The sequence below is a fragment of the Pogona vitticeps genome, chromosome 11 (genome assembly GCF_051106095.1).
Source record: "Pogona vitticeps strain Pit_001003342236 chromosome 11, PviZW2.1, whole genome shotgun sequence".
NCBI classification, from domain to species: Eukaryota; Metazoa; Chordata; class Lepidosauria; order Squamata; family Agamidae; genus Pogona; species Pogona vitticeps.
Genome location: NC_135793.1, coordinates 19,282,974 through 19,309,071, shown reverse-complemented (window position 1 = coordinate 19,309,071; position 26,098 = coordinate 19,282,974). Strand labels below are relative to the sequence as shown.

General features: G+C 43.6%; 1 protein-coding gene across 2 annotated transcripts in view; it reads right to left on the bottom strand.

The window, feature by feature from the left end:
• The window catches only part of IL1RAPL2 (interleukin 1 receptor accessory protein like 2), a 528,601-nt gene that overhangs the window by 224,562 nt on the left and 277,941 nt on the right, over positions 1–26,098 (bottom strand). For both annotated transcript variants that reach the window (XM_020811816.3, XM_072981155.2), the window contains exon 3: positions 21,267–21,540. In XM_020811816.3, the coding sequence (XP_020667475.3) occupies positions 21,267–21,540 (274 nt within the window). The remainder of the gene's footprint in view (positions 1–21,266; positions 21,541–26,098) is intronic.

Below are 26,098 nucleotides of genomic sequence, written 5' to 3'. Positions count from 1 at the left end.
CTGGGCCATCTCTCTAGGATGCGATTCAGAGGCACTGTTTTACAGTGGCTCCAGTCCTTCCTGGAGGGGAGAACTCAGAAGGTGGTGCTGAGTAACTCCTGCTCAACACCCTGGCCATTGGCCTGTGGTGTTCCTTAGGGTTCTGCTTTGTCACCCATGGTTTTTAATATCTACAGTATATGAAACTGACGGGAGAGGTTGTCCAGAGTTTTGTATGTGGACAACACCCAACTCTATCTCTCCTTTCCACCTAATTCCAGGGAAGCTGTCTTGACTCTAAACCAGTGCTTGGCATCAGTAATGGGCTGGATGAGGGCAAACAAACTGAAACTTAATCCAGACACGTTACAGGTTCTCCTGGTTAGTCGGAAGGCAGATGAGGGAACAGGGATACTACCTGTGCTGGATGGGGTTACACTCCCCCTGAAAACTCAGGTTCGCAGCTTGGGTGTATTCTTGGATTCATCTCTAAGCTTGGATGCTCAGGTCTTGGCGGTGGCCAGGACTGAATTTGCACAACTAAAGCTGGTGTGTCAGCTGTGCCCATTCCTTGAGATGTTGGATCTGGCTATAGTGAAACATGCCTTAGTTACATCCTGTTCAGATTACTGTAACACACTCTGTATGGGGCTGCCCTTGAAGACAGTTTGGAAACTTCAGCTGGTGCAAAACTCTGCAGCCAGACTCCTGACTGGGGCCAGTTACAGGGAGCATATAACATACTTGTTACAAGAATTGCACAGGCTACCAGTCCATTTCCGTGGCCAATTCAAAGTGTTGGTCATTACCTATAAAGCCCTATACAGCTTGGGTCCAGGCTACCTGAAGGACCATATCTCCCTACATGTGCCTTCTCGTTGGTTAATATCAGCAGAGGAGGCCCTCCTCTTGGTCCCATTGCCAGCACAAGCACAGCTGACGGGGACCCAGGAGAGGGCCTTCTCGGTGGCAGCTCCCAGGCTATGGAACGCTCTCCCTCGGGAGGTCAGGATGGCCCCTTCCCTTTTATCCTTCCGAAAAAAGCTAAAGACCCATCTCTTCAGGCAATTACAACTGAATCCCTGAATCCCATTTTAGCAGATAATTCTAATCTTTTTAATGTTTTCATGTTTTAATCTTTTAATTGTATTTTATATCATATATTGTTTAATTTATCTTTTAATATTTAACTTAATTGTGTTTTTAAATTGTGTGAATTTTAATGTCGTGAGCCGCTTTGGGTCCCTTGTTGGGAGAAATGCATCATCATCATCATCATCATCATCATCATCATCATCATCATCATCATCATCATCATCATCATCATCATCATCCCATTTTCTATGGAAAACTGATCAGACCACTTCTTACCATGTTGTTATTATCAAGTATTTACAAACTGTGTGGGAATGTTGCCATCCAATCTGTCATATTATGGGAAGCATGGCCCTTTAAGAGCAGGCTACAAAGGACGGGAGAGGTCTCAACAGCCATATTGTCCCATCATAATGTCCCATCATACCTCATTCACCACTTTAATTGAATTCATCGAAGCCAAAGAGGTTTGGAGTGAGAGTGACACGGTATATGGTTATGCACCATCAAAGAGTTAAGTCTATGCTTTCAGATTATTTACTTGGCAGAAGGCAGTTGTGTTTAGTGATACCGTTTCTACAAGGTAGTATCAGATTGTGTCAAGGACGTAGTTGGCAGCTGGAAAGCTCAGACTGACTCACCACATGGGTGCTAAGTCAGAACTAAGCCCCATTACATTTACTGGAATTCTAGCAAATTCTCGGTGTGCAGAAAGATGAAATGACAGAGCCCTCCCATATGAGAGAGGACCCCACCAATTCCAATCAGATGTATGGGGTGCTGTTTTGGAGTAGACCTTTGGTCTAGATGGGCGGGGGAGAAGTCCAATAAAATAAATAAATAAATACCCCTTTCCCCTGACATTAACCAATAAATAAATAAAAAAGGTCTCAGCAACTGGAAAAACTAGCACATGAAGAAGAATATCAAGTGTAAACTCTGGAACAAAAGGCCTGTCCCAGCATTATCACGGCACCTTGACTAACCTGCAAACCTCAACAGAACTCATTTAATCTGATTTCAGAGGCTAAGCAGGGTTTGGCTTGGTTAGGGCTTGGATGGAAGTTTACCTGTAACAGAGCCCTTCCTAAGGCAGGGCTAAAAAAGAAACCTTCATTAAAACACAGAGAGTGGCTACCAGTCAGAGCTGGCAAAGAGTGGCTTGCACTGACTCAGCATAAGGGAGCTTCCTATGTTCCTGTTCCTTCATTCAAGACATACAACCTCTTTATCTTTCCTTCATCTTCAAACCTCTTCCTATCTTCAGCCCTTTCTTATCTCGCCTATATTACATCATTTGTGCAAGTGGTCTCTGTAGATGACTAGCATCTTTTTCCTGTGAGAAGCGAGGCACGCAAAGAACAGGTGTGGCCCCCTATAAAATATTACTTTCAGCCCAAAGGAATGGGACTACAGAAGAGCAGGGATATGAATAGAGGTCCAGATCAGAAAGAGCAGGGGAGCTGAAGAGGCAGAGCTGCTTTTGCCACTTAGACTGCTAAAGGGCCTTGTCAACTTGGTCTAGGTTTATGAAAACTGCATGTGGGGCTGATTCTTCAGTTGAGGAAGATTTTTGTCTGAATTTGAATTCAAAAGGACACTTGGATGTTACAATTCTACAAGCAACTTCTGCATTGGTGCTGTTGCCAAGGTTTTGGGTACACAAATTGTAGCATAATTGCTCGTGCTGTCTGTTAAGCAATTTTTGAATAAAAAGACTCATTTTGTGAAATTGTGTTTACAAGCTCCATCAATAGATATTTAAGTAAACAAACAGCCTCACAGAACTTAAAAAATGTTACACAACCACAGAATAACAGACTGATTATTTAAGGAGACACCAACAAGCAGCAACCATAGCCATTTTGTGCAAGTTGCATTGTCTGCATTGAAGCATTATTTTGTGCAGGGCTGTTCAGTTTGCTCAAAAAAAAAATCCTTCTTGTTCTCATTTTTTATTGTTGCTGATGGGAGCACAACAACATTTCTTCCTAAGGTTGAGAAAATAGTTTTGAACTGACCCATCTGCCCAGAAGACAAGACAAACAAGGATTTGCATTCCAAATACCTACATCCAATTGCTGCTCTGAACTAGAGTAGACATATTAAATCAGGGCCACTTATGCAAGTTGTAGACTTGACAAATTTCCATTTATGCAATAGGACTAGCTTAGCAGGGGCCATATTTGGTCTGATTTGGGGTGTATATTCTATCTAGACCACTCAGTGATTCCATGCCATTAAAAAAAACAGTGCACAGTTTCTAGATTCATCTCGGAACCCGGATGCCCAGGTTTAGATGGTGGCTAGGAGTGCATTTGCATAATTAAAATTGGTGCACCAGCTATGTCTGTTTCTTGAGAGATCTGATCCAGCCACGGTGACACACACACCCTACAGTGGGGTCTTGACTTGAGAACTTAATCCGTATTGGAAGGCGGTTCTCGAGTCAAAAAGTTCTCAAGTCAAATCTGCATTTCCCATAGGAATGCATTGAAAACCATTTGATCCGTATCTGCTCTTTTCCGTCCATAGAAACTAATGGGAAGCTGCTATTCCGCCTTCGACCACTAGAGGGGGATATTTTGTTTCTTTTTTTCTTCGGTCAAGAAAGGTTCAGGGAAGGCAGGGAAAATACAGTCCAGGCAGTACAGTACCAGGCAGTCCGAAGACTGTCTCCCAATCCACTCTCTAAACGCTGGGAGGAGTGAGGAAGCAGACAGGCACCCTTTTCACTGGCCAACAGTTAACTGAAAGTTCAAATTTTGCACTTTCCCTGCCTCCTACGTGGGTTTTTTTAGTTCTTAACTCAAATCTAAGTATGTAAGTCAAGTCAATATTTTCCTATGAGAGTGGTTCTTAAGTCAAAATGTTCTTAACTCAAGCCCTTCTTAAGTCAAGACCCCACTGTAGTTACTTCCCAGCTGGATTACTGCAACACACTCTATGTGGGGCTGTTGATGGAAAGTGTCAGGAAACTTTGGTGGGTCCAAAATGCAGCAGCCAAATAGCTGACTGGGTTTGGCTACAGAGATCACATAACCCCCCTATGACAGCTCCACTGGCTGCCAGTGAGCTTCCGGGCAGAATTCAAAGTGCCGGTTTCAACTTTAAACACCCTAAATGGCCTGGGTCCAAGCTATGTCCAAGAACCATATCTCCCATTATGAGCCAGATCGGGTCTTAAGAGCATTAGGAGAGGGCTTTCTCTCAGTCTTGACATGTTGGTTTGGAAAAACATGTTGGTTTGGGAAAATTTGGATGAATCCGAACTGATCTGAATCAACAAAGTAGCAATTTTTAACGAACTTCCTGGTTCGTTTTTAACTTCATGCTCCTCTCTTATTTGTACTTATTATTCTTAGCTTCAACATTGCCTTTTAATGATGCAAGATGCCTTTTCATACTCATCGTTTTCAACTTTAAATATTGTCTTTCAATGTGGTAAGCCACCTTGGACTCAACTCAAGGAGAAAGACAGGCGAAAAGTGTTTTAAATAAATAAATCCCTTGTAACTCCCCTTGACAGAGGAAGCTTTTACCAGCCAATAGACCATTTTTGGAGACATGTAGTTAGTCACTAATCAAGACCACACACTTCATGCTGATGGATTTCAGTTTAGTATGTTCCTGGATCCAATTCAGACAAATCTGGAAGATGTCTGAATTACGGCGGGGGCTTTGTGATATTGGCAGCTCTTGTTTGTAGCATTTTGGTTCTCTCCATAATGTGCAGTCTACCTGTTCTTAGGAGAAGGTTTTTCCAAGTGCTTTTGAAGAAGAAAATATTATTCTTTTTTAAAAAACCACAATTCTTTTCAGAATGTGGTGCTCTCTATATTTCATTATTTATATAATCAGTACACACAGAGCAATTGTTAACAATTAACTTACTAGGATGATTACGGATTTTTCTGATTGCAAGAGGAAAGGTCAGGTGGCGTGGAGGTGTAGGTAGTAATGAGTTCAGGAGGAAGTTTTTAAAATCAACATTTGGTGTCATTAAATAGTGCCATATTCTTCTGTTTAACTATCTTGCATTATTTAGCTCATCGTTTCAACACTGCCCATGGCAGTTTCTATTTAAAGTGCATTCTGGAACAGGGACCTAAAAATGCAGAGTTCCTCTCATTAGTTACAATTAGAGATGGGCAGGATTGAGAAAACTGACTGTCTGATTAGCAAAACACTGTGCACACTGCCAGAAGGGAGACAAGGCATTAAAAGGAGATTAGTTGGGCACACTACATATTTGAGCGCGTTGCAAAAAATAGTAAATAGCCAAGTGGAAGGACCTCTTCCGCATCCCCAAGCAAGCCAGATCACTATGCTTGCGTGCTCCCATGAGTACAAATCTCAAGAGCTTACAGTTCAGGCCCAATGCAGAGGTAGCTGGCATGAACGTTGATGTGTAAAAGGATATGTCTAAAAGTAGGACGATTGAGTCAACTGAGGTAAAGATGTATCGACATCACACTGACATGCACTCAGTCCAGACTGTACATGAGGAATGTATAGAAAGTGGGACTTAGGCAAAGGTAAATGTTCCCCTTGACAATTTGTCTAGTTGTGTCCGACTCTAGGCAGCAGTGCTCATCTCTGTTTCCAACCCACAGAGCTAGCATTTTGTCTGCAGACAATCCTCCATGGTCATGTGGCCAGCGTGACAAGACACGGAATGTCATTTACCTTCCCACCGACGTGGTACCTATTTATCTACTCGCATTTTTGCATTTTGCATGCTTTCGAACCACTAGGTTGGCTGGAGCTGGGACAAGCAACGGGAGCTCACTCCGTTGCCTGGATTCGATCTTACGACTGCAGGTCTTCTGACCTTGCAGCACAGAGGCTTCTGCAGTTTAACCTGCAGCGCCACCACGTGGGTTCGTTGGGGTAAAATGTATACCTAGATGCAAAGATGAGAAGAAATGCACAAAGACATGATGTAGCCTTTAAAAATAAAATTGCCAACTAGCACAGAAATGAGAGAACAAATAAAAAGAAAGGCATGCTTGAAGAAGCATAACTGTTACAGAAAGTGATATAGGCAGACAGGTGTCCTATTATTCCATTTTTTAAAGAGTTAATGTAAGAAGAACTTATAGAGTTCCTTAGAGGTTTGCCACCAGGCTATGAAGCCTGCATGCTTCTGGAGATAATGAAGTGGTGTGCCTTATTGGGCTACAGGCTGGGCTGGTGGATCTCTGGATGAAACGCTCCTCCCAAACAGAATGAGATTCCTATGCAAAGATTCCTATGACATTCTGTTGCACAATTTACACCAGTGGAAGGGTGCCAGCATCACTGGCAGGGGGCAATAGTCAGTAATTAAAAACTCCCTACTTTTGTTCCATCGTTTTTCCAACTATTATGTAGTCCTTTTCATCACACAGAAACTGCAGGATAAAAGTAGCATTTAAATCTTTCCCTGCAAGTAACAGTAATGATTTTTGGTACAGTGGGGTCTCTACTTAAGAACTTAATCTGTATTGGAAGGTGGTTCTCAAGTTGAAAAGTTCTTATTTTGAATCTGCATTTCCCATAGGAATGCATTGAAAACCATTTAATCCGTATCTGCTCTTTTCCATCCATAGAAACTACATTGGAACCTCTGCTGAAGAACTTAATCCATTTTGGAATGGTGTTCTTAAGGTGAAACGTTCTTAAGTTGAAGCAAAATTTCCCATAGGAATGGACTGAAAACCAATTAATCCGTTCTGGCTGTTTTTTTGTTATGTAGAGGTGCGTTCGTACATTGAAGCATTAGTTCCCATAGGAAGTAATGCAAAGCTGGTTAATACGTACTCTACCACTAGGGGGAGAATTTTTTTTTAACCTAAGATGACCTGTTAAAAAAAGAGCAGGAAAGGTTTTTTTTCCCTGTTCTTATCTTGTATTTCTGTTCTCAAGTAGAAGCAAAATTTAGCAAATGGAGCTGTTCTTAAGTTGGATTGTTCTTAAGTAGGGACGTTCTTAAGTAGAGACCCCACTGTATTTAAAAACTTCCTCCTTCCATCTCATAGTTCCTTCTGCTTCCACATGATGCATGGGAGTTGCAAAAGCTGTGGGACAGAGTAGGAAGTTTTTAATTACTGAAAAAACACCCGTTGCCTGTAATATCATCACCCTTCTGCACATCATCTTGCGAAAAGCGTTTCCCTATTGGAATACATTGAAATCCGTTTAATGCATTCCAATGGGAAAGGGCTGTAAATGCACTCCTGGGTTTAGAAGATTAATAATTCTGGTATTAAGCTGTACAACTTTTAAAAAAAGTTAAATTGCCATTCATGGAGGATTTCAAAAGGGGCCTACAAAAATAGCTGGTCCCAGGCAGCCTGTAAGCCACACTTTTCCCGTCTACAATGTAAGAGGAAAGATGACCCCAAATCCCGATTTCTGAACATGTCATTTTTCTAGATGGAGATGCATGTTGGTTGTCTGGTTATGCGTCCCACTTAAAGTCTGAAGTGGTACACTCCAAAATGTTCAATGCCTCTGTGAGGTGTAAGATTGACCTTTACAGACAAAGTGTGGTTTAAGCAGCCATTCTCATTTTTTTTATTTTTAACCACAGCCATAAAAACAAAGAAATATAGGTTTAATCAGGATTGTATAAGACTTATACAATCCTGATTAAGCCTATATTTCTTTGTCAGTGGTCCCCAACCTTTTTGACACCATGGACTGGTTTAGTGTGCATGGGGCAGGGGGTGGGGGGTTTGCAGTTGTGCATGGGGGGCATGTGTCATGCGGGGCTGGGTGTGTGCGTCTGTGCATGGGGGGGAGAGATCTGTGTGGTCCGCAGACTGGGGGTTGGGGACCCCCTGGTATAAGTCACACAATGAACCATATAAGGTGGTGTCTGAAGAATTCTTCCCAGGTTGTACCCCCCCCCCTTTAAATGTGCCAGGGGCCCCCAGGAGGCCATATGTCCCCCACTGAGAATGGCTGATGGACATAAGTTTGGAGTTGGATTAGAGCTGGGTAAAGTTCCTTTTTTTTTTGTACTTCAACTCCCAGTGGTCATGCTGGTTTAGAGATTCTGGTAATAGCAGCTCCCCCAAAAAGTAATTTTATGAAGCTCTGTGCTTTTTCAAGGGAGAGACAGGCACAAACCTGTTAGAAACAAAACTAATTCAGTGACCTGGAGGGTAAATCAATATTTAAAGAAACCCTAATGCCACCTTTCACCCATGGTTGGCAGGATAAAATAAGAACCTTAAGGACAACCCCATGAGTTGCTTGGATGAAGGGTGAAATACGAGTGTGTAAACACATTTGAAATGCTGACACTCAGATCCAGACCTTATTTATTTTCTTGCTTCTTTTAATGATCAAAGCATGCTTCTTAAAAGTAAAATATTCTCCCCCACCCCCTTGATTTCCTTTTGATCTGGGAACTGATGGATTTTGTTGTTGAGTGGTCACCAGCCATATGATTATAGCTTTCCTACCTGTTTTACTCAAATGAAAGACAACTGTAATCATTGAAGGAAAGAACCACGGCTTTATGTTTGCTTTCATTCTGCTCACATTGCACCTGAAGTGTCTGGAGGGTCAAGGAAAGGAATGAATCTGCATTTGTAGGCAGAAACCTGTTGAACAAGCAAGGGGGACTCTGGCATGGCTAATGTGTCCCTCATGGAGGAGGCTAACAAGAAGGATTTGCACAATCTATCTTATCACAAGGAGAGTGATCAGGTGAAGGCCTGAAGAAGTGGTCTCAAGATGAACACGTGCTTTGGGTGGCTGTTTCTAAGGAAAGAGGAAGAGGGAGAAACAGCACTTATGAACTGCAGCTCAAATAAATGTGGAACCTAATGCAAGACAGAGCATCCGATTCTGTCTGATAGAAAGAAGCTTCACCAGTACAGTGGTGCCCCGCAAGACAATGTTAATCCGTTCCACTGAAATAGCTGTTTAGCGAAAACATCGTCTTGCGAAAAGCGTTTCCCCATTGGAATGCATTGAAATCCGTTTAATGCGTTCCAATGGGGAAAATAGTCATCGTTTTGCAAAAATCGCTCATAGGGAAGCCATTTTGCGAAGCACCGATCAGCTGTAAAAATCTTCGTCTTGCGAAGCATCGGTCCCGGGGAAAAAACTGTCTTGTGAAGCACAGATTGAAACATCATCCAGCGAAAATCGCCCATAGGAAACACTGTTTTGCGAAGTGCAATGGCGATTGTGAAACCTCATTGTCATGCGGATTCGTTGTTTTGTGGGGTAATTGTCATCAAGGAACTTTCAGCACTCAACAATGTGTAAGCTGACCCTCTGTGCTGATTCACATTGTGCTGACGTGCAATGGCTGACACTCAACAGTGCGGAAAAGAGGTACACTATCCCAAGAGGAGGATATGAATCATCACTGGACTGACCCGTTGGAGCAATAGATGAGGAACACATTCTTCTCTTAACCAACGAGGAGAGCAGGGAATCTGCAAGAGGTCCCTCCAGTGCCAAGAAAAATGTTTTGCAGAAATCACTCCGGGCTTTTTCCTGCAAAAGTTTCACCGAATCGTGCAGTGTCCATCAAAGGAGGATGACTGCTGATTTGTCAAGAATTTCAAGCACACGGTGGGTTGTTCCAAATCTTTCTAACCATCATTCTTCCTGCGTTTGCTGTGTACATGTTTGCCCCAAAAGGAACCATGAAACAGTTTGCTTTGTGTTCTTCTTGTTGTTTGACTTCATGGTTTGTTTTGTTCCCCTCTCTACTTACCGCTCCTCACATAAATTAACTCAAGTTTAGGATGTTAGCCAAAATCTTTGCAACATACAGAAAGGGAAAAGAGGAGTGAAACATTCTAAACCAGCACAAGCAAAGCTGCTTCTTGATTTCACCCAGAGCTTGGAGCTATTAAAAAGATGTGTTGTAAGAGCAGCACACCATGGAGAAATACTCTTTCGTTCCCTCCAGTGAAGGAATATTTCAGTATTGTCTCCTCTTAAAAGCACAAAAATACAGAATAACCCTCCCACAATACTCCCCTTGCTACGTACAAAGAACTGATGAGAAAATGGCATAAGACCTGGAAAAGTCCTGCCAGTGCCTCTATCATGCTGCTTAAAAGTAACATCTTTTAAAATAACTAGAGTGCTAACTAAAACTAGTTACTCTGAAACTAAATATAAATACTAGTAACTAGAAAGTAGTAATTAGTAACTATAATAAAACTCAAAAATGTTACTCCAAAAACAAGATTCAAACTATTCATAACACTACATCTGAGATATAACCTAGTTATAATTTATTACCCCAAAAGCAACTAGTTACAGGTAACTACAGTGCTCGTAAATAATTATGATCCAACCTCTAGTTTTCCATATTCATTTGATACCCAGATGTAAGAAAATATGCCAGTCAAGTATAGAAAATCCAGGGCCGTAAGATTTCACAATTTCTCAGGCTCAGAAACACAACCCTGCAAAATTAGCTCTAGTTTGCTTTTCCTGAAATATGATTCCATTCGTCGAATTATAACTTTTCCGTGCAACGTCCTAGCTTCCTCTCCCTGCTCCAAAAAAATCCAGATGACCCCACCTTGTAAATTCCCCTTCTTAAAGCAGAAAGCAAAGACCCTCTTAACCACATTTATTGCAATCTGCCTTAATCCTTCGAGATTGCTCACTCTTTTTCCACAGTATTACTGGTAATCTTCATTTACGATACCATATGGTTCTGTCACACTCACTGCCTGCTCTTGTTAGAATTCAAGTTCATCTCAAAAAGGAGCGGGGTGGGGTGGTGGTAGGGAGTAGCAAATTATCAACCACTATCGCTAGAATGTGTGCGACAAAATGCTAAGGAGATCTTCCCCTGCCCAATCAGGTTAAATGGAATCACAGAAATGTCACTACTGCTGAATATAAAAGTTTAGCACAAATGTTGGTTTTGACATCAAATCCCCCAGAGACATCTCCATGGTTCAGTTATCAGCAATATAATTCCTATAATGGCAACAGAAGAGCACGGAGGGGGGAAGATTGCTTTTTGGTTTTCTTTCCATGGTGAAATAGAGAAAGAGGAGGGGGGAAAATTCCACACACACACAAATAGTTCTGAACTTTAATTTAGAGAGTTAGAGAGAGAGAGAGAGGGAGAGGGAGAGATTTGGCCTGAGATATTTATGCATATGTCATTGAGTACCAATTGCTAGGCTGTCAGCCAGCATGTGTACTGGGCTGAGTTTTGTCTTATGACTCAAAAGATCCGGGTTCAAATTCCCATTTGGCTATGTAAACTCACAGGGGGTGGCAAAATTACAGCTGCTCAATCGTCTAACGTACCTTAAAAGCCGTATTAGAGCCATCACAATGTGGAAGTGCCTTGATGGTATGCAATTAATGAGGATGGATTGCTGGAGAGAAGAACTCAGGATACCAGTTGCCTTGCCTGAAGGGGTTCCAAGAAGTAATGAGTGTTGGCCAATGTGAAGACAGGATCATACTAGATGGTGTGATTCAGTAGAACAGTGGTCCCCAACCTTGGGCCTCCAGATGTTCTTGGACTAATAATTCCCAGTAGCCTTCACCACCAACTCTGTTGGCTAGGATTTCTGGGAGTTGAAGTCCAAGAACATCTGGAGGCCCAAGGTTGGGGACCACTGCAGTAGAAGCCTTTGGAACAGATCTTTTTTTTCTGCTACTGCAGTGGGGGAGTGGGACCCGACCAAAAGCATAACTGAAGCCTGACTCTTCCTCCTGCCTACAGAGGGAAGGGAGGCTAAGCTCTGATACCTTTTCGAGGGTATGGGTCTGTTTGCCCTTCTTCCTTTTAGGGCCAAACCCTACATTAGAGGTAACTGTAACCGGAGCTGAAAACTCACTAATGTTTAAGAGATGTCACTGAGATAGTCCTTCATGGATCAGGGAGCTGTGCTTAGGTCTTGAAGACCAATCACAAAACAAAGCAAGATAACTGGCAGATCAGGGGAAGCGTGAAAGGCTCCTGCTGTGACAATCAAATGCCATTGGCTCTTCTCGAGGGATCCCCTATTCTACTGAAGGGCTATCTGTAATGCACACTTGAGTCGTGGGGCAAATGAAAACAATCTAGCAGCTAAATTCTCTTGGTTATTTTGGTCCAACAGGATGCCATCCTGGTTCCATCAGTATATCAAGATGTAGCCCCATTCTCAAAGACATTCTAGGTGGGAACATGACTGCCCTATACTCAAATGACATCTTGAAATTCTTCATCTTATTTGGGGAAAAGTAGATGGGCAATCATTTGCCTTAATTTCTCCAGGAGGCAAAGAAGCTAAAACTTCCTTGTATCCTGTCAGCTTTTCCAAAACAGAGTGCCCCTATGCCTTCTGCTATAAATACAGTGATTCATCCCATCTGTATGACTCAAGCTGATGAGTGGCGTTAAAATGTTTTACACGTGCTTTTATCATACTTACTGAAATTTCATGTGCATTTACGAGCAGGTGGTGGCTTTCCTGCTGCTGTTCAGAACAACAGATAACCTTGCATCGCTTTAAAGATGAATCTATTTAATTTGGCAGAAGCTTTCAAAAACTGAAGTCCACTTTGACAGAGGTGGGAAATGCTTATTCTTTTGGATTCCCTCAGCTGTCATACCCATTGGCATTTTGGCAGGGAATGCTGGGAGCTGTAGTCTGGGGCATTGTGGAAGAGATTCAGAGAAAGTAGAGATTGGCATGAACTGCTGGTTTGACAGTTTGCACCAGTTCATTTTTGGCCGAACTACTGTTTGGCCATTTCCAGCCCTGCCTTCTCCAGCAGCTGTCCACTCAGAGGCAACGCCCCACTTCCCTGCCGTGGATGCCCACTGAAGGAACAGGGGCTGGAAACTGCCTGCCTCCTCCAGCAGCTGTCCACTCAGAGGCAATGCCCCACTTCCCTGCCGTGGATGCCCACTGAAGGAGCCGGGGCTGGAAACTGCCTGCCTCCTCCAGCAGCTGTCCACTCAGAGGCAACACCCCACTTCCCTGCTGTGGATGCCCACTGAAGGAGCCGGGGCTGGAAACTGCCCTGCCTCCTCCAGCAGCTGTCCACTTAGAGGCAACACCCCACTTCCCTGCCGTGGATGCCCACTGAAGGAGCTGGGGCTGGAAACTGCCCTGCCTCCTCCAGCAGCTGTCCACTCAGAGGCACACGCCACTTCCCTGCTGTGGATGCCCACTGAAGGAGCTGGGGCTGGAAACTGCCCTGCCTCCTCCAGCAGCTGTCCACTTAGAGGCAATGCCCCACTTCCCTGCTGTGGATGCCCACTGAAGGAGCTGGGGCTGGAAACTACCCAAGACCTGTTTGTCTGAAAAATGAACCAGCACAAACCACAAAACTGATGATTTGTGCTTGCCTCTAATAGAGAGAGAGAATTTGGACAAGTGTCCTTCTTTTTCAATGCTAAAGAGAAAGGAAATCATGTCAGAAATGGTCCTTGGGAAAATATATGCCTTTGGTGAAATTTCAGCTCAGCTCTGCTCTGCCCCTGCTAGTTGGTGTGAACAAATGCCTTCAGACCACATTGCCCCTGCTGATTCGGTGGGACAGGAAGACCAAACAGCGGAGCTGAAGGTGACTTTTGGCTAAGCTTCCAGGCTAAGATCTTTCCCAAACTTGCCCCCTCCCCCCCTTTTTAAAATGAAAAATGAACCTGGAAATCTCCTGCGTGCAAACGGTGTGTGCTCTGCCACTGAGCAATGGCCCTCGGATCCAGAGTCGGCATAAACGTCGACAGCCGTATTTGCAACGGTGTCAGGCAGGAGCCGCTACACGCGGCCGCCTTTGCTGCAAACCTTTGTGTGAGGATCACAAGGCGAGACAGGAGCATTCGCTTCTTTCTGCAGTTGTTTCCCCCCCAGAGACGGCATCCAGTGGCAATGAGCTGTGACGGGATTACAAACTGCAAGGAGTACTATCTCTAGCAATCCCTCTGGGGCTGAGGTTAGCAACAAATCAGCTTTCTTCTTAGCTGAAGTGGTGGTTTTTCCTTCCTATTAGAAGAGCAACTTTTACATCTGTGTTTCTGTTCTCTAAGCAGATTCAGAGTGCTTGCCCAGGATTCAGGATGGCCACCTGACACCTGATCTGCATAAGTTTGATCTTCCTTCTGGATATGGCGTTCCCTCTTCTTTCCACCTATCAATTACTCTTTTCGGGTTTTTTTCTTCAGCTAATAAAATGGCCGAATCCAGGTTTAGGCTAAGCGAACGCTGAGAGGTGGGAGACAGACGTTGAAGAAGACAGCTGCTTATGCCGTGTGGCCTGTGTTGGACTTGTCCTGCTACTTTTGGGTCGAATGGAAGTTGTGTTCCCATCATCACTAAGGAAGAATGATCCCGATAGTCCAGTAAGCTTTAGGGCAAAATTTGAAGGAGCTTGAGGGAGAGGGGGCCTCTTTGGCATCTTTGTGAGTGAATACTGCTCTACACCTTTTTCTGAGAAGCCAGGGTGTCTTGCCAAAGCGTGTACTAGAGGGGTGCAGATTTATGATCGTGGACTACGACTCCCAGAATTCCCTCGGCAGCTTGACCAGGTGGCTAGAGATTCTGAGGACTGCAGGTCAGAAAACCCTAACTTTTGTAAGGTTTGCATGATAAATTGAAGGTGTGTGGGGACAGAGACAGATTTCTATCTTTTTTTCTCCATGCATAGTTTTGCAAACCCTTGCCAGACTTTTTACTAGACTTAAAAAGAAAAAAAGCAAAGATACAAAAATTGTCGTCTTTTCCTCATGGTCTGCAGCTCCACATAACCTCTGCACCTGCATTTTTTCCCCTGCCCTTGATTAGTCTCCTAGGGAGTTGCCCAAGCTAGATCCACCTGTTTTCCCACCTCAAGCTCGCTCACGCCTGCTTTGACTGCCTGTGGTTCTCTGAGGCTTGAAGCTGAACCTTTGCCAGCTGAGCAACTTTTCCACTAGAGAGGCCGGTGACAGAACTGGGGGCTTTCTGCATGCTGAGCATGTGCTCTACTGCTGCGTTAGCCTCTCCCCATGCTTCTCCTGTGTGATCAAGAGAACACTTGATAACTGACAGCAAAATTTATTTTCGCCGTAGGGATTGGGGATCCCTGTGGCGAGTGGCCCACCTCTTGGCTGTATCATGAAACAAAACTGGCTGTGAGTTGTAACCACCATCCATGGAGTTTCTCCACCCATGATCTGAATTAGTGATGGCCACCGGCTGGGAGCAGAGAAGCACGCTGTAGAGGCCTCCATCAGCAGTGCAAAATGCATAAACCAAGTTACCATGAGAAACTCAGATATTCCAGAAGGAGTTTTTCCACGCCACGGATAAACTCAACACATGTATCTTACAGATGGGGAAATACATCACGGAATGGCCTTAGCTCATGTGTTGAGTTCCACAGACCCCGTTGAGTTCCATAGCTGAGGAAGATTTGAACCCAGGCCTCCTGAGTTCAGGTCCGTTACTCTATCTACTCTACTACACTGGATATCCCAGGATGATCTTTCATTATCCCATATTTTGGATTACTTCAAATCCAGCGCAGAAGTGCAATTTCTGAAGTACTCATCGACAGGAGTGTCTAGACTTGCTCTAAAATGAGTGAATGGATTCTACCTATAATCCATACATCTAAGAGGGTGTAAAGTAATATCTTAGGTCTGTCTGTGGTGTGTGGTTTTTGCTGTATCTGGGAAGAGCTGTTCATAACATCTGCAAATCATGTGAATTTATCAGGTGATCAAAAGAGGTGCAATGTCTCTTCCCGAACGTTGACCTCATGCTGTATCCTCATGTTGTTTGCTAGCATGATCTTTGTTGCTGTTCTTATGTGCCGTCAAATCAGAACTGACCCTAACAGGGCTTTGAAGTTAAGTGAGATATTTAAGGGGTATTTTACCAGTTTCTCTACCCCAGGCTGAGCTGAGTTTTCAAATGGCTGAGCTGAGTTTCAAATCCAGGCCTCCTGAATTCTAGTCAATCGCTCTATCCACTACAACTATGGTTCCCAATCTTGGAACATCCAGAAGTTCTTGGACTGCAACTCCCAGAAGCCTTCACCACCAGCTGTGCTGCCTGGGGTTCCTGGGAGTTGCAGTTCAAGAACATCTGGATGTCCCAAGGCCGGGAACCACTGCACTACATCAAACTGGGTATATTAATTATCCCATATTTTGGATTACTGTTTTATCCCCACCAGTTACAATGGTAGATGGTTTATTTCCAGATCCTTCTTCATAAAATGATTCAATCCAAAGTGGAATCTTTGCAGCAGATGTGTGCTATGTTCTTGAAAAACGTGGCCTTGTAATGGGAGCACCGATTGGGAGCACCGGGAGGCAGTGGAAGATTAATGACATACTGAAGCTTTGCAGAACACATTGCTTTCTACATTCTGCCCAGAAATGTCAGGGCACCCAAGTTGCATCTCTTAACTCTGGGCTCTAATGTGTCACAACACTGAGAAATCTAGTGGGGAAATCTAATACAGAACGCAGAAGAGGACTATGTCCAGAGAGCATGAGCATTATGCATCCTTCAGGGCAAAAGGGGAGTGCTATGAAGGATGATAGGACTACATCTGTGTATAGCTGGAACCTAACCTAGAAGTAACTCAGTGGTGAAGTGCTCAATTGTCGATCTGCAGGCATTCATAACAGCAGTGTGTGATACACACACAAACGCACACCACACTACAGATATCCATCTGGTTCATTAGAAACTGTATGCTCAGCGTCCTCAAGAGGCAGCTCCACCCAATGCAGTGGTGGTCCCTCCTCCTGAAAGCAGAAGCTCAAGGGGACACTGCCTAACCACTGCTCCCTTTGCTCCTAAAGTTCTTCCAGGGACAAAATAACAAGGTAAAAAAAGGTGCACCACAGAAGTAACGTGATGAATTACAAAGCAGCAAAGCACTAGAAGCAGCAGAAAGCCCTGGCAGCTACTCCAGGAGAAACCCAGTTCCTGATAAAGATACAGGAGCCGGGATTTAATTGGGAGCTCTGTGGCCACATGAATGTGACCCAACTCTGGGAGGCAGTGGAAGACAGGAGAGCCTGGCGTGCTCCGGTCCATGGGGTCACGAAGTGTTGGACACGACTTAACAACTAAAGAACAACAACAGACATACATAGAGTAGGCTACACTTGAATTTCAACCCATCAGTTACTCCCTGCCACCCACCCATTGTTAATGATAAAAGATTACTTTTGGAGTTTTGTAGCCATTTCCGGAATGCACCCTTTTAAAACTGTAACTTTCTAAATTCATGGTGTGTGTGGGGGGGGTTTCTTTAATTTTTTTTTTAACCACTGTAAAAGCAATGTGTAAATTACAGCAGAATGCATCGCTTTTTAGCCCTGCAATCACAGGGGTAATGTTTTCATATGATAGCCACTCATCTCAGACAAGGAGAGCAACAACAACAAAAAAATATGCCATGCCATCAGAGATCCACCAGAGACACCGTGATAGGCAGAGGTCAGGCTGTGGCATATGAGAGTCGTGACCCAGACCGCCTGTCAGTCTCTCCACCCTGAGAGCAGAGGCAGTTTGGGCAGGAAGCCGTTCTCAGACCTCTTTGCATTTCAAAGTTCTCTTGGGCACACTTAAAGGTATGCTCATTCATTTTAAAAGAAAACCGCCTGACCTCCTTGCTCCCCAGTGTGCATCTCTGTTTAGAAGAGGTACTTCGCTTGTTAAATAGCTTCCTATTCAGCAATGCTGTGAAATTCATTCATCACCATAAGCGCATAATCAAACCCACGGACTGCATGTTAACCAGCTCCGTTTAAGACGGCCTGGGGCCAGTGGCCTAAGGACATCAGAGCTTGGACAAGTTACTTTTTAGACTACAATCTCTGGAATGCTTCAGCCCTGGGATGTTTCTCAATCCTGATGCAGACAGAGAACCTATAAGTGCCGTGAAATAACTTGAAGGGGGGGGGTGGCGATGTGCGTGCGTGCATGCATGCATGTTGACTCAGTCTACTACATGCGTACACCCACAATCAGCATATATCCAAGGAGCAGCTTAAGTGGAAGCCTTCATCCTTATGTAGAATGCAAAGCAGTTCTGCAGAGCGCGTCTGGATCATGTGCAGAGCAGGGCCTTCTCGGTGGCTGTTCCTCAGCTGTGGAATTTCCTGCTGAAGGAAGCTAAGCTGACCCCTCTCTCCCTTTCTTTTGCCGGCAGGGAAGGACCTTTTTATTGAAAAACTGACTAGCTCTGAAGAGAAGGGGCTGTAATGATGGGCCTTGTGCTTCTTCTTGTAAAATGTATTTTTAAAATTACTTTCTAACTCTGAACAGTTCTCGATTCTTAAGGCAGTTTTTTTTAAATCTTCATTTCTCTTTTTTATTTAATTTAATCCTGTCGTGAGGCACATGAGCTCCAATGCCAGAAGAAACACAACATCTAAGCCAGACCTGGGCAAAGTGCAGCCCGCGGGCCACATATGGCCCGCAAGCCGCTCCTGTCCTAAAAAAGTTTAGGGAGTTAACTATGTCAGCCTTGTAGTTTGTTCCCTGCAGGATCTCACCCAATGGGGGCCTATTACTACCCACAAATAGGAGGCCTATTACTACCCACCTAATGGGGGCCTATTTTTAAGTAAAGTTGGTTCGGCCCCCAAACACAGTTCAGATTTTTCATATAGAAATGAATTGCCCACCTCTGATCTAAGCGATATAACTAACATTTAATTAATTAATTAAATAGTCCACATCTTCTCACCAAGTGGGGCTATCCAACAGCCCTTTGCACACAGCCTTAAAGGCCACAACGTTTAAAATCTTTGTGGACAAAACAGTCAAAAGCCCTATTGAGCTGTTTACATATGGGATTTTCCTCCCACACCTGTGAAGGGCGGTGTATCACCCTGACCCCTTTGCTATCCCTTCCTTTGCATGTAAAGCACGGAATCTGTAGAAGGCAGGTTCTGAGTTCATGGAAGTTCTCCGCATGAGAACAAATCGTGATGTTCCTGGGTTCTTGCTTACACAAAAAGCCTCTACATCAATGGTCCCCAACTTGGGGCCTCCAGATGTTCTTGGACTTCAGTTCCCAGAAATCCTGACCAGCAGAGGTGGTGGTGAAGCCTTCTGGGAGTTGTAGTCCAAGAACATCTGGAGGCCCAAGGTTGGGGATCACTGCTCTACATGAATAGCAGCCTTGTGTCTTCAGACTCCTCACTTCTTTCATGTCCCAATGGAGGGAGAGGGTGCTAAAGTTTTTTGCCCTGAGTCCCCTCTGTAAGCAACAGCGGGTTCAGAGATGGCTACTTCGAGCCTTGAAAGCAAAATGCAAACAGGAAGTGCCTGCAAATGGACCTCTTGGGGATTGGAGGCTTCAGAGGACATTCCAAGGAAACGGATGCAAAAGCTGCTCACTTGGGAGGCTTCTAGGAGCACATGGATTTTATTATTTAGCAAATTGCAACAAAGCAAAGCTGCTGAATAGCTCAACAGAGCAAGACTGCCGCTACTGGATAATATTATTTTGACTTTAATCAGACCCCAAATGGTAAACCTAGTGAGGTGTGTGTGTGTACGTGGCCTGTGCTTTTTTGTCGGAAGAACTGGGGTGGGACATCCAATCCACAGCTCCTTCAACTGTGACTTTAAAACTACAGGGGTGCCTTGCTTGACGACGTTAATTCGTTCCAGCAAAATCGCTGTAGAGCGAAAACATTGTCAAATGAAATACAAAAACCAATTGAAACGCATTGAAAACCCTTCAATGTGTTCCAATGGGCTGAATACCTGCTCGGCCAGCAAAGATCCTCTATACGGCAGCCATTTTCGGTGCCTGTAAAGCGAGGAATCCATCCTAGGAAACAGCGGGGGGGGGCATTTTCTTCAGCCGGTGGCCATTTTGAAACGAAGCAGGGAACCGATCATCGCAAAGCGGAAAACCCCATTTAAATCATCGTTTTGCGATCGCAAAAGCAATTGCAAAAATCTAATTGTACAGCAATTTCCTCATTAAGCGAGGCAATCGTTAAGCGAGGCGCCACTGTACAGCCTAATGCAGCCTGCTTCTTTCCTGACTTACCTGTAAGAAAGACGTACCAGGTGAAATCTATTTTGCCAAGAACCTTTGGACTTTCCATCCAAGAGTAATTATTCTGGCAAAATCCATCTTGCCATGAATTCTTGGACTTTAAATTCTTCACACAAACCTGACGTGGTTCTGATACACAAAAGCTTATAGTTTGTATCATGATTTTTTTTAGTGGTCTAAAAGGTATTGCCTGCACTTAAAAATCATTTGCATTTTGTAATGACTACACAGCTGCCTTTTATTCCATTGGGAAGGTATATCTGGCTGAGGCGCCAGAGGTTGGGGGTTCAATTCCCCCACTATGCCTCCTTGGCAGAGGCTGGACTCCGAGATTCATAGGGTCCCTTCCAGCTCTGTTGTTCTAAGACCACTGCTACTACTATTAATATTCTTATTATAAAACAAAGCATTTTAAATGGGTCCTGAGGGGAAAAGCTTTTGGAGGATCACATATGATCCAGAGGCCACATGATACTCCATGTTCTCTGAAAGCTCAGATGAGGCCGATGCTATCTGGCATTCTTAGCCCTGGTTTGAGAAGGGGGTAAAAAAAATAACTTAATGTAAAGAATGTCACATTTTTTTCAACTCGCATGACAGAATAATCTTATTTTATTTTATTTTATCCCCGCCGTTCTCCTTGATGAGGAACCAAGGTGGCTGAAAACAGTGAAAGACAATATTTAGCTTTATCTTTAGGTTGAGGTGACCCCCCACCCCACCCTCGGAGGCAAGGCTTGGTTCAAATTGCCTTACTGAAGAAAGGATCTAGCTGTGAGAGGTATAACAGTCATTAGGTACTTCCAAAATGTAGCACACCCACTACCCCGGATAAGTGAGTATGCAAGGGAGACAGAAAGGGAGAAACCAGTCTATGGCCAAGAAAAGCACACTGAGGAAGATCTTATTCAAATTTTAGAAGACCATTCAAATAATGGTCAAAACGCTCATGGTTATACCACAGAAAAATGCAAGGATGATAGCCACACAACAAAAAAAGGCCATTCCAGGTCTCGCTTGGCCAGAAGAGGAGGCGGAGACTCAAATCACCTTACTGCCCTTCTTTCACTGAAAGAGGCTGTGTTGGCCATTCTGGGCTAGGAACTGTGTGGTGGAGAGAAGCAGGTGAATTATCCTTGAACAGGATGATTCTAGCTGCAGCTCAACGGAATACACACCTTAGCACGCAGGTGTAGAATCCACTGTCTTGAACCTCCGCCGCGTGGAACCATATCGAGTCTTCATCTTTGCTCATCCTGACTTCCGAGAAAATAATCGGTTCTTCCAAGTCGCCTTTGTTCTTGTACCACATCAGCCGGAGGCCTGTACTCTGAGCCATGCTGTAGTTCGTCCGAATGTAACTGTAGAAAAGGGCGCACTTCACTCGGACCGGCTCACCCGCCAGGGCCATGTACCTCTTAAGATCCACCAACCAGTCAATGCAGCCATCCACTGAAAGAGAAGAGAGTATGATAGGGAGATCTGTGGTGAAAGAAAACTCGAGACACAGTTTGCGTTGCAAACTTTACAATGAAATAAACATTAGCTAATTTACGCATGGATCAGAAATGAGGTGGCAGAGTTTTGCACTATACCATCTGAGCCTGTAAAATGTCATTTGGAAAGTGGCACGTAAGAAAAAAGAAATTTAGGGGAGCCGTCTCCCTGACTGACTATCAGATGACAGAACTGCAGATCCAGCCTGTCAACATGCCAAAGGAAGCATTGAAAACTATCACCCATCCATCTTCGATCTGAAGGGGTATGATTTAGTATTCTACCACCCCAAGTGGACCACACCTTAAGGACCCTTAAGAAATTTGATCGTTGCAAATTTTTAAGTGAACTATCTTGATCTGCACCTCCTGTATTAAGACACGGACTGAGTGTAATTATCTTTCAGATTTTGCACTTCTCTCAATGTTATTTCTCAGCTAAAAAAAGAGTATGAAAATGCATTAGCATAATACGCCTCTAAATAAAATATGCATTTAAGTACACGCTTCAAGATTAATTTTGCATCTCGCCTTTCCACTGTGCAGTGATCAAGAAATAGTGCAAACACAATAAAATGCAAGGAACTAGAATGTAATGCCAGGCCGGTGAAACACTGACAAAACAACTGAATAAAACCAATTGAAATGTACTTTCATGGGCCACAGTGATGTCTACGTTGGCTTGGACATGTCATGAGAATGGCTGATGGTCGGATTCCAAAAGATCTCCTGTATGGAGAATTAGTGCAGGGAAATCGCCCCACAGGGAGACCACAGCTGTGATACAAGGAGATCTGCAAGCGGGATCTGAAGACTTTAGGAATGGACCTCAACAGATGGGAAACCCTGACATCCGAGAGTTCAGCCTGGAGGCAGGCGGTGCATCATGGCCTCTCCCAATTTGAAGAGACCCTTGTCCAGCAGGCCAAGGCAAAGAGGCAGACCCAAAATCAGCAAAATCAGGGAGCTGAACAGGGGACAGATTGTATTTTTCTTCAGTCTGGAAGGGATGGTCACTCTCGAATTGGCCTCCTCAGCCACACTAGACGCTGTTTCAAGTCCTCCATACAGAGCACATTACCATAGTCTCTCGGGACTGAAGGATGCCTAATCTAAATCTAATGCGGGCAACGGGCTTTAATACTCTAAAACTATCACAGGTTATCCTAATCCCTGTGGTAGGACTGGCATCGGTGGCATCAGAGATTTTCAGATATTAAAGCCTCCCCCACCACCACCCCATGCCAAGGCTCCAAAAAGGCTTCCCCAGAGCAAATGGGAACCCTGTGGAGACCTCCTAGGAGACAGGAAGGTTTTCAATGGTTGCACTACCCCATTTGGGGTATGTTGGCACAAAAAAGGTTCTGCCAACAGGATTTTGCTCAATGAACAGTAGAACATAAGCAGCCAGTTCCCAATTTTAAGAATGAGACCATCTTCCTTCCTGTTGGCAGTTCTACCCACGGAAGCTGATTGTACAGAACTCAACACACACAAAAATGCAAAAAAAAGAAGAAGTCCTAACTCTTAAAAGGAAAATTAAAACAATACACAGATTTTGGAATTAACAAGCCACAAGTAATGTAACTACCTGTAACTCATTACTGTTTCAATGGCTTTTTGTTACTTAGGTGTAAAAATACCTAGTTATATTCCAACATTACCTTAAAGAGTCTTTTAAGGCATTTTAGAGGCCTCCTGAGAGGACTTGCCCAAGTTTTCTGTCATCCTCTTATTTATCATTTTTTTAAAATAAACATTTCCAACGTGAAATACCAGAATTGGCCCTTAGAGGAACCAGAAGTATTTGCCCGGTATTTTTCTGGCTTGTTGGTTATATTAATTCAACGTGGTAATAACGCATGGCACAACAAATAACTTGCATAATTATAACAGCAATAACAATAGCAGAACCTTCCCTACTGAGAAGAAAAGAGTAACACGAGGAAGTCCAGTTAAAAATTAATGGTTTATATCCCCGATGTGGATATAAACAAGGGGATGTAAATAATGGCCTATACACTGGATTCATTCGGATCCGCTTGTTCAGTGCTTCTTCCCTTTCCCCTACAGGATATGCCTTCCATGATGAATAATAGAAAGGCTGTCTCGTCACCCACGTGACCTATTAAACCATTGCAATGTTGTGCTTGAATAAAACACTGAACAGTGTTTGTGCTCACCTTTCCACCTTCCAACTCTCTCTATATATTTTATATATTGTATAAAATAGGAATTATGGGGTGGTGTCAAAGTCAAGTTTAATTCTCACTTCGAGGCAGTCCTATAAACTAGCTTTTCAGAAACTCATCAGCTCCACTTTTATATCACAAAAATGCTACATACTCTCTTGTTTTCACCTTTTGTATTGAATTATTTTGCTTGTCCGCTGCCTTCATTACCCCGTGCACAATTTCTAAACTTTTTAAGCAACAGACCCAAACACACCACTGATGAGAGCTCTGATCCTAATGACCTAACAGAATTTTCTTCTCGATAAGCCTATGTTTCACCCGGTTGATGTACAAAAGTACTGTTTCCATTAGTAGGAACTTCGAACCACTCCTCTTTAACAGTTCTTTCTACCTCTTAATTATTTTTCTTTAAGCGTCTCTCAAATCCCTTCAAATTTAGGCTTTGAGGACTAATTTCCAAATCATAACATATCAAATTTAATTACACTGTGGTCACTTGAACCAAGGAAGTGAAACCATATTTCAAAGGCGTTTTGCACAGTTCTGCTAAATTTCCATTCCTAAACCTTTCTCATGTAAGATTTCGAGAAAGGTTAAGTTCAACCACTAGCAGGCATGACCTGAAAACTGATAACAGCCATACATAAGAAGAAATTAAATGTCTTACGTTAATGAACCATTAGTTCACTTTTTTTTCTTCCAGCTCTGCAATTAAAATATTAAAATGCAAAGTCTAAATAACCTAGACACAGCGCCTGTGTTGTTGAATAGGCAGACAATTTCTCCTTCTAACCTTACAGTGTTTCAGAGATGAAATCACTGACACTCTTGTACCCAACTGCAGTGTACAGCAACATGTCAGCTAGCAAAAGCCCTTTCATCAGGCTGCAACAGAGAGGGCGGGGGGTGTCATTCTATCAGCATTTCCTTTCCACAGACTGCAATAGGATGAGAAATGAGAACTCCATGCTCTTAAGGCGCCCAAACATCTGATTTCAGACACTTGGCTAGTATTTGGCTCCTGTATTGAGGAAGGGCTGTGGTCCAGGAGGGGCTTAGACTGGCAAGGATGCCACGCACAATCCCCAACTTTTCCAGGTGAGGCTTAGAGACTGTGAAGACTGTTGATTCCAATTTCACGACTGAATCCTATCTGGGTTTCAGTCCGAACCTTACAGGAGCAAATGAAGGTTCTGAAGGCTATCTCAATGCAAGGAAGTCTCGGTGTGCGTGATAGCTCTTTTAAAGTTTGGGATAAAACCAAGAGTTGATTTGGTACCTCTGTTACAGAATCACCAGCCTCCACTGATTGGAAAACATCCCACTTGAAACACTGGAAAGTTGATGGTGGTCACAGATTAAAAACATTAATTGCTGAATGGACCAATAGCCTATCCGAAAACCTATCCAATATAAAGCAGCTTCCTATGCAGAGAGATATTGCCATCAAGCTCCCCCATCTCTCCAGCAGTTAGTTAAGCGCAATTCTGTGAAGATGAAGTAGAACGAGAATGGGAAACAAGGCTACACCATCGGCTCTGCTAAGAGTTCAAGCTCCTCCCTGAACTAACAGGTGGCCATTATATAAGAACTACAAGGTAGCTTTGAAAATTTATGCCTAGGTTTGAATGTTTTCCTCTTCCCTCCTTGTCCTCCTTCCTTTTATGTTGTGTCTTTTTGCTTGTAAAACCTGCAAGCAAAAACATGACGAATCTTGTGCATACCACCTTACAGATCCTTTTCATTGAAGAGCAAGGCAAAGATACTTTGAATAAGTAAGGGACAACCCACAAGCACAGTATGTGGTCATAGCCATATGACAGTGATCCCCAACCTTGGGCCTCCAGATGTTCTTGAACTTCAACTCCCAGAAATCCTGGCCAGCAGAGGTGGTGGTGAAGGTTTCTGGGAGTTGTAGTCCAAGAACATCTGGAGGCCCAAGGTTGGGTTTTCTCTGAAATGTGCATTTCGCAGTCCAGCAATCGGAATTCAGTTTATGAAGCTTTAACCTTGCAAGTACCAGGTTCAACAGATAGGAAAGAAATAAACATAGATAATACCAATCAGAAATAAAGCTTTTTTGGAAAAAAAAATTAATTAGAAAGGAGAGAGACCCAAGAGTGACCTTAAGAAAGGATGAATATATCTTTTCAGCGGTGGCTGTTTGAACAACTTATTAAAAGTGGGTTTTAAGGTTGACCTAAGACATAGAGTACGGCTAACCCTCTGAATCAAGAAAGAAGCAGCTTATATTCATTTCAGTTCTTGCTTGAATGGTAGACATGGCCTTGGTCTGTGTAAACAAAGTCTGCTTGATTT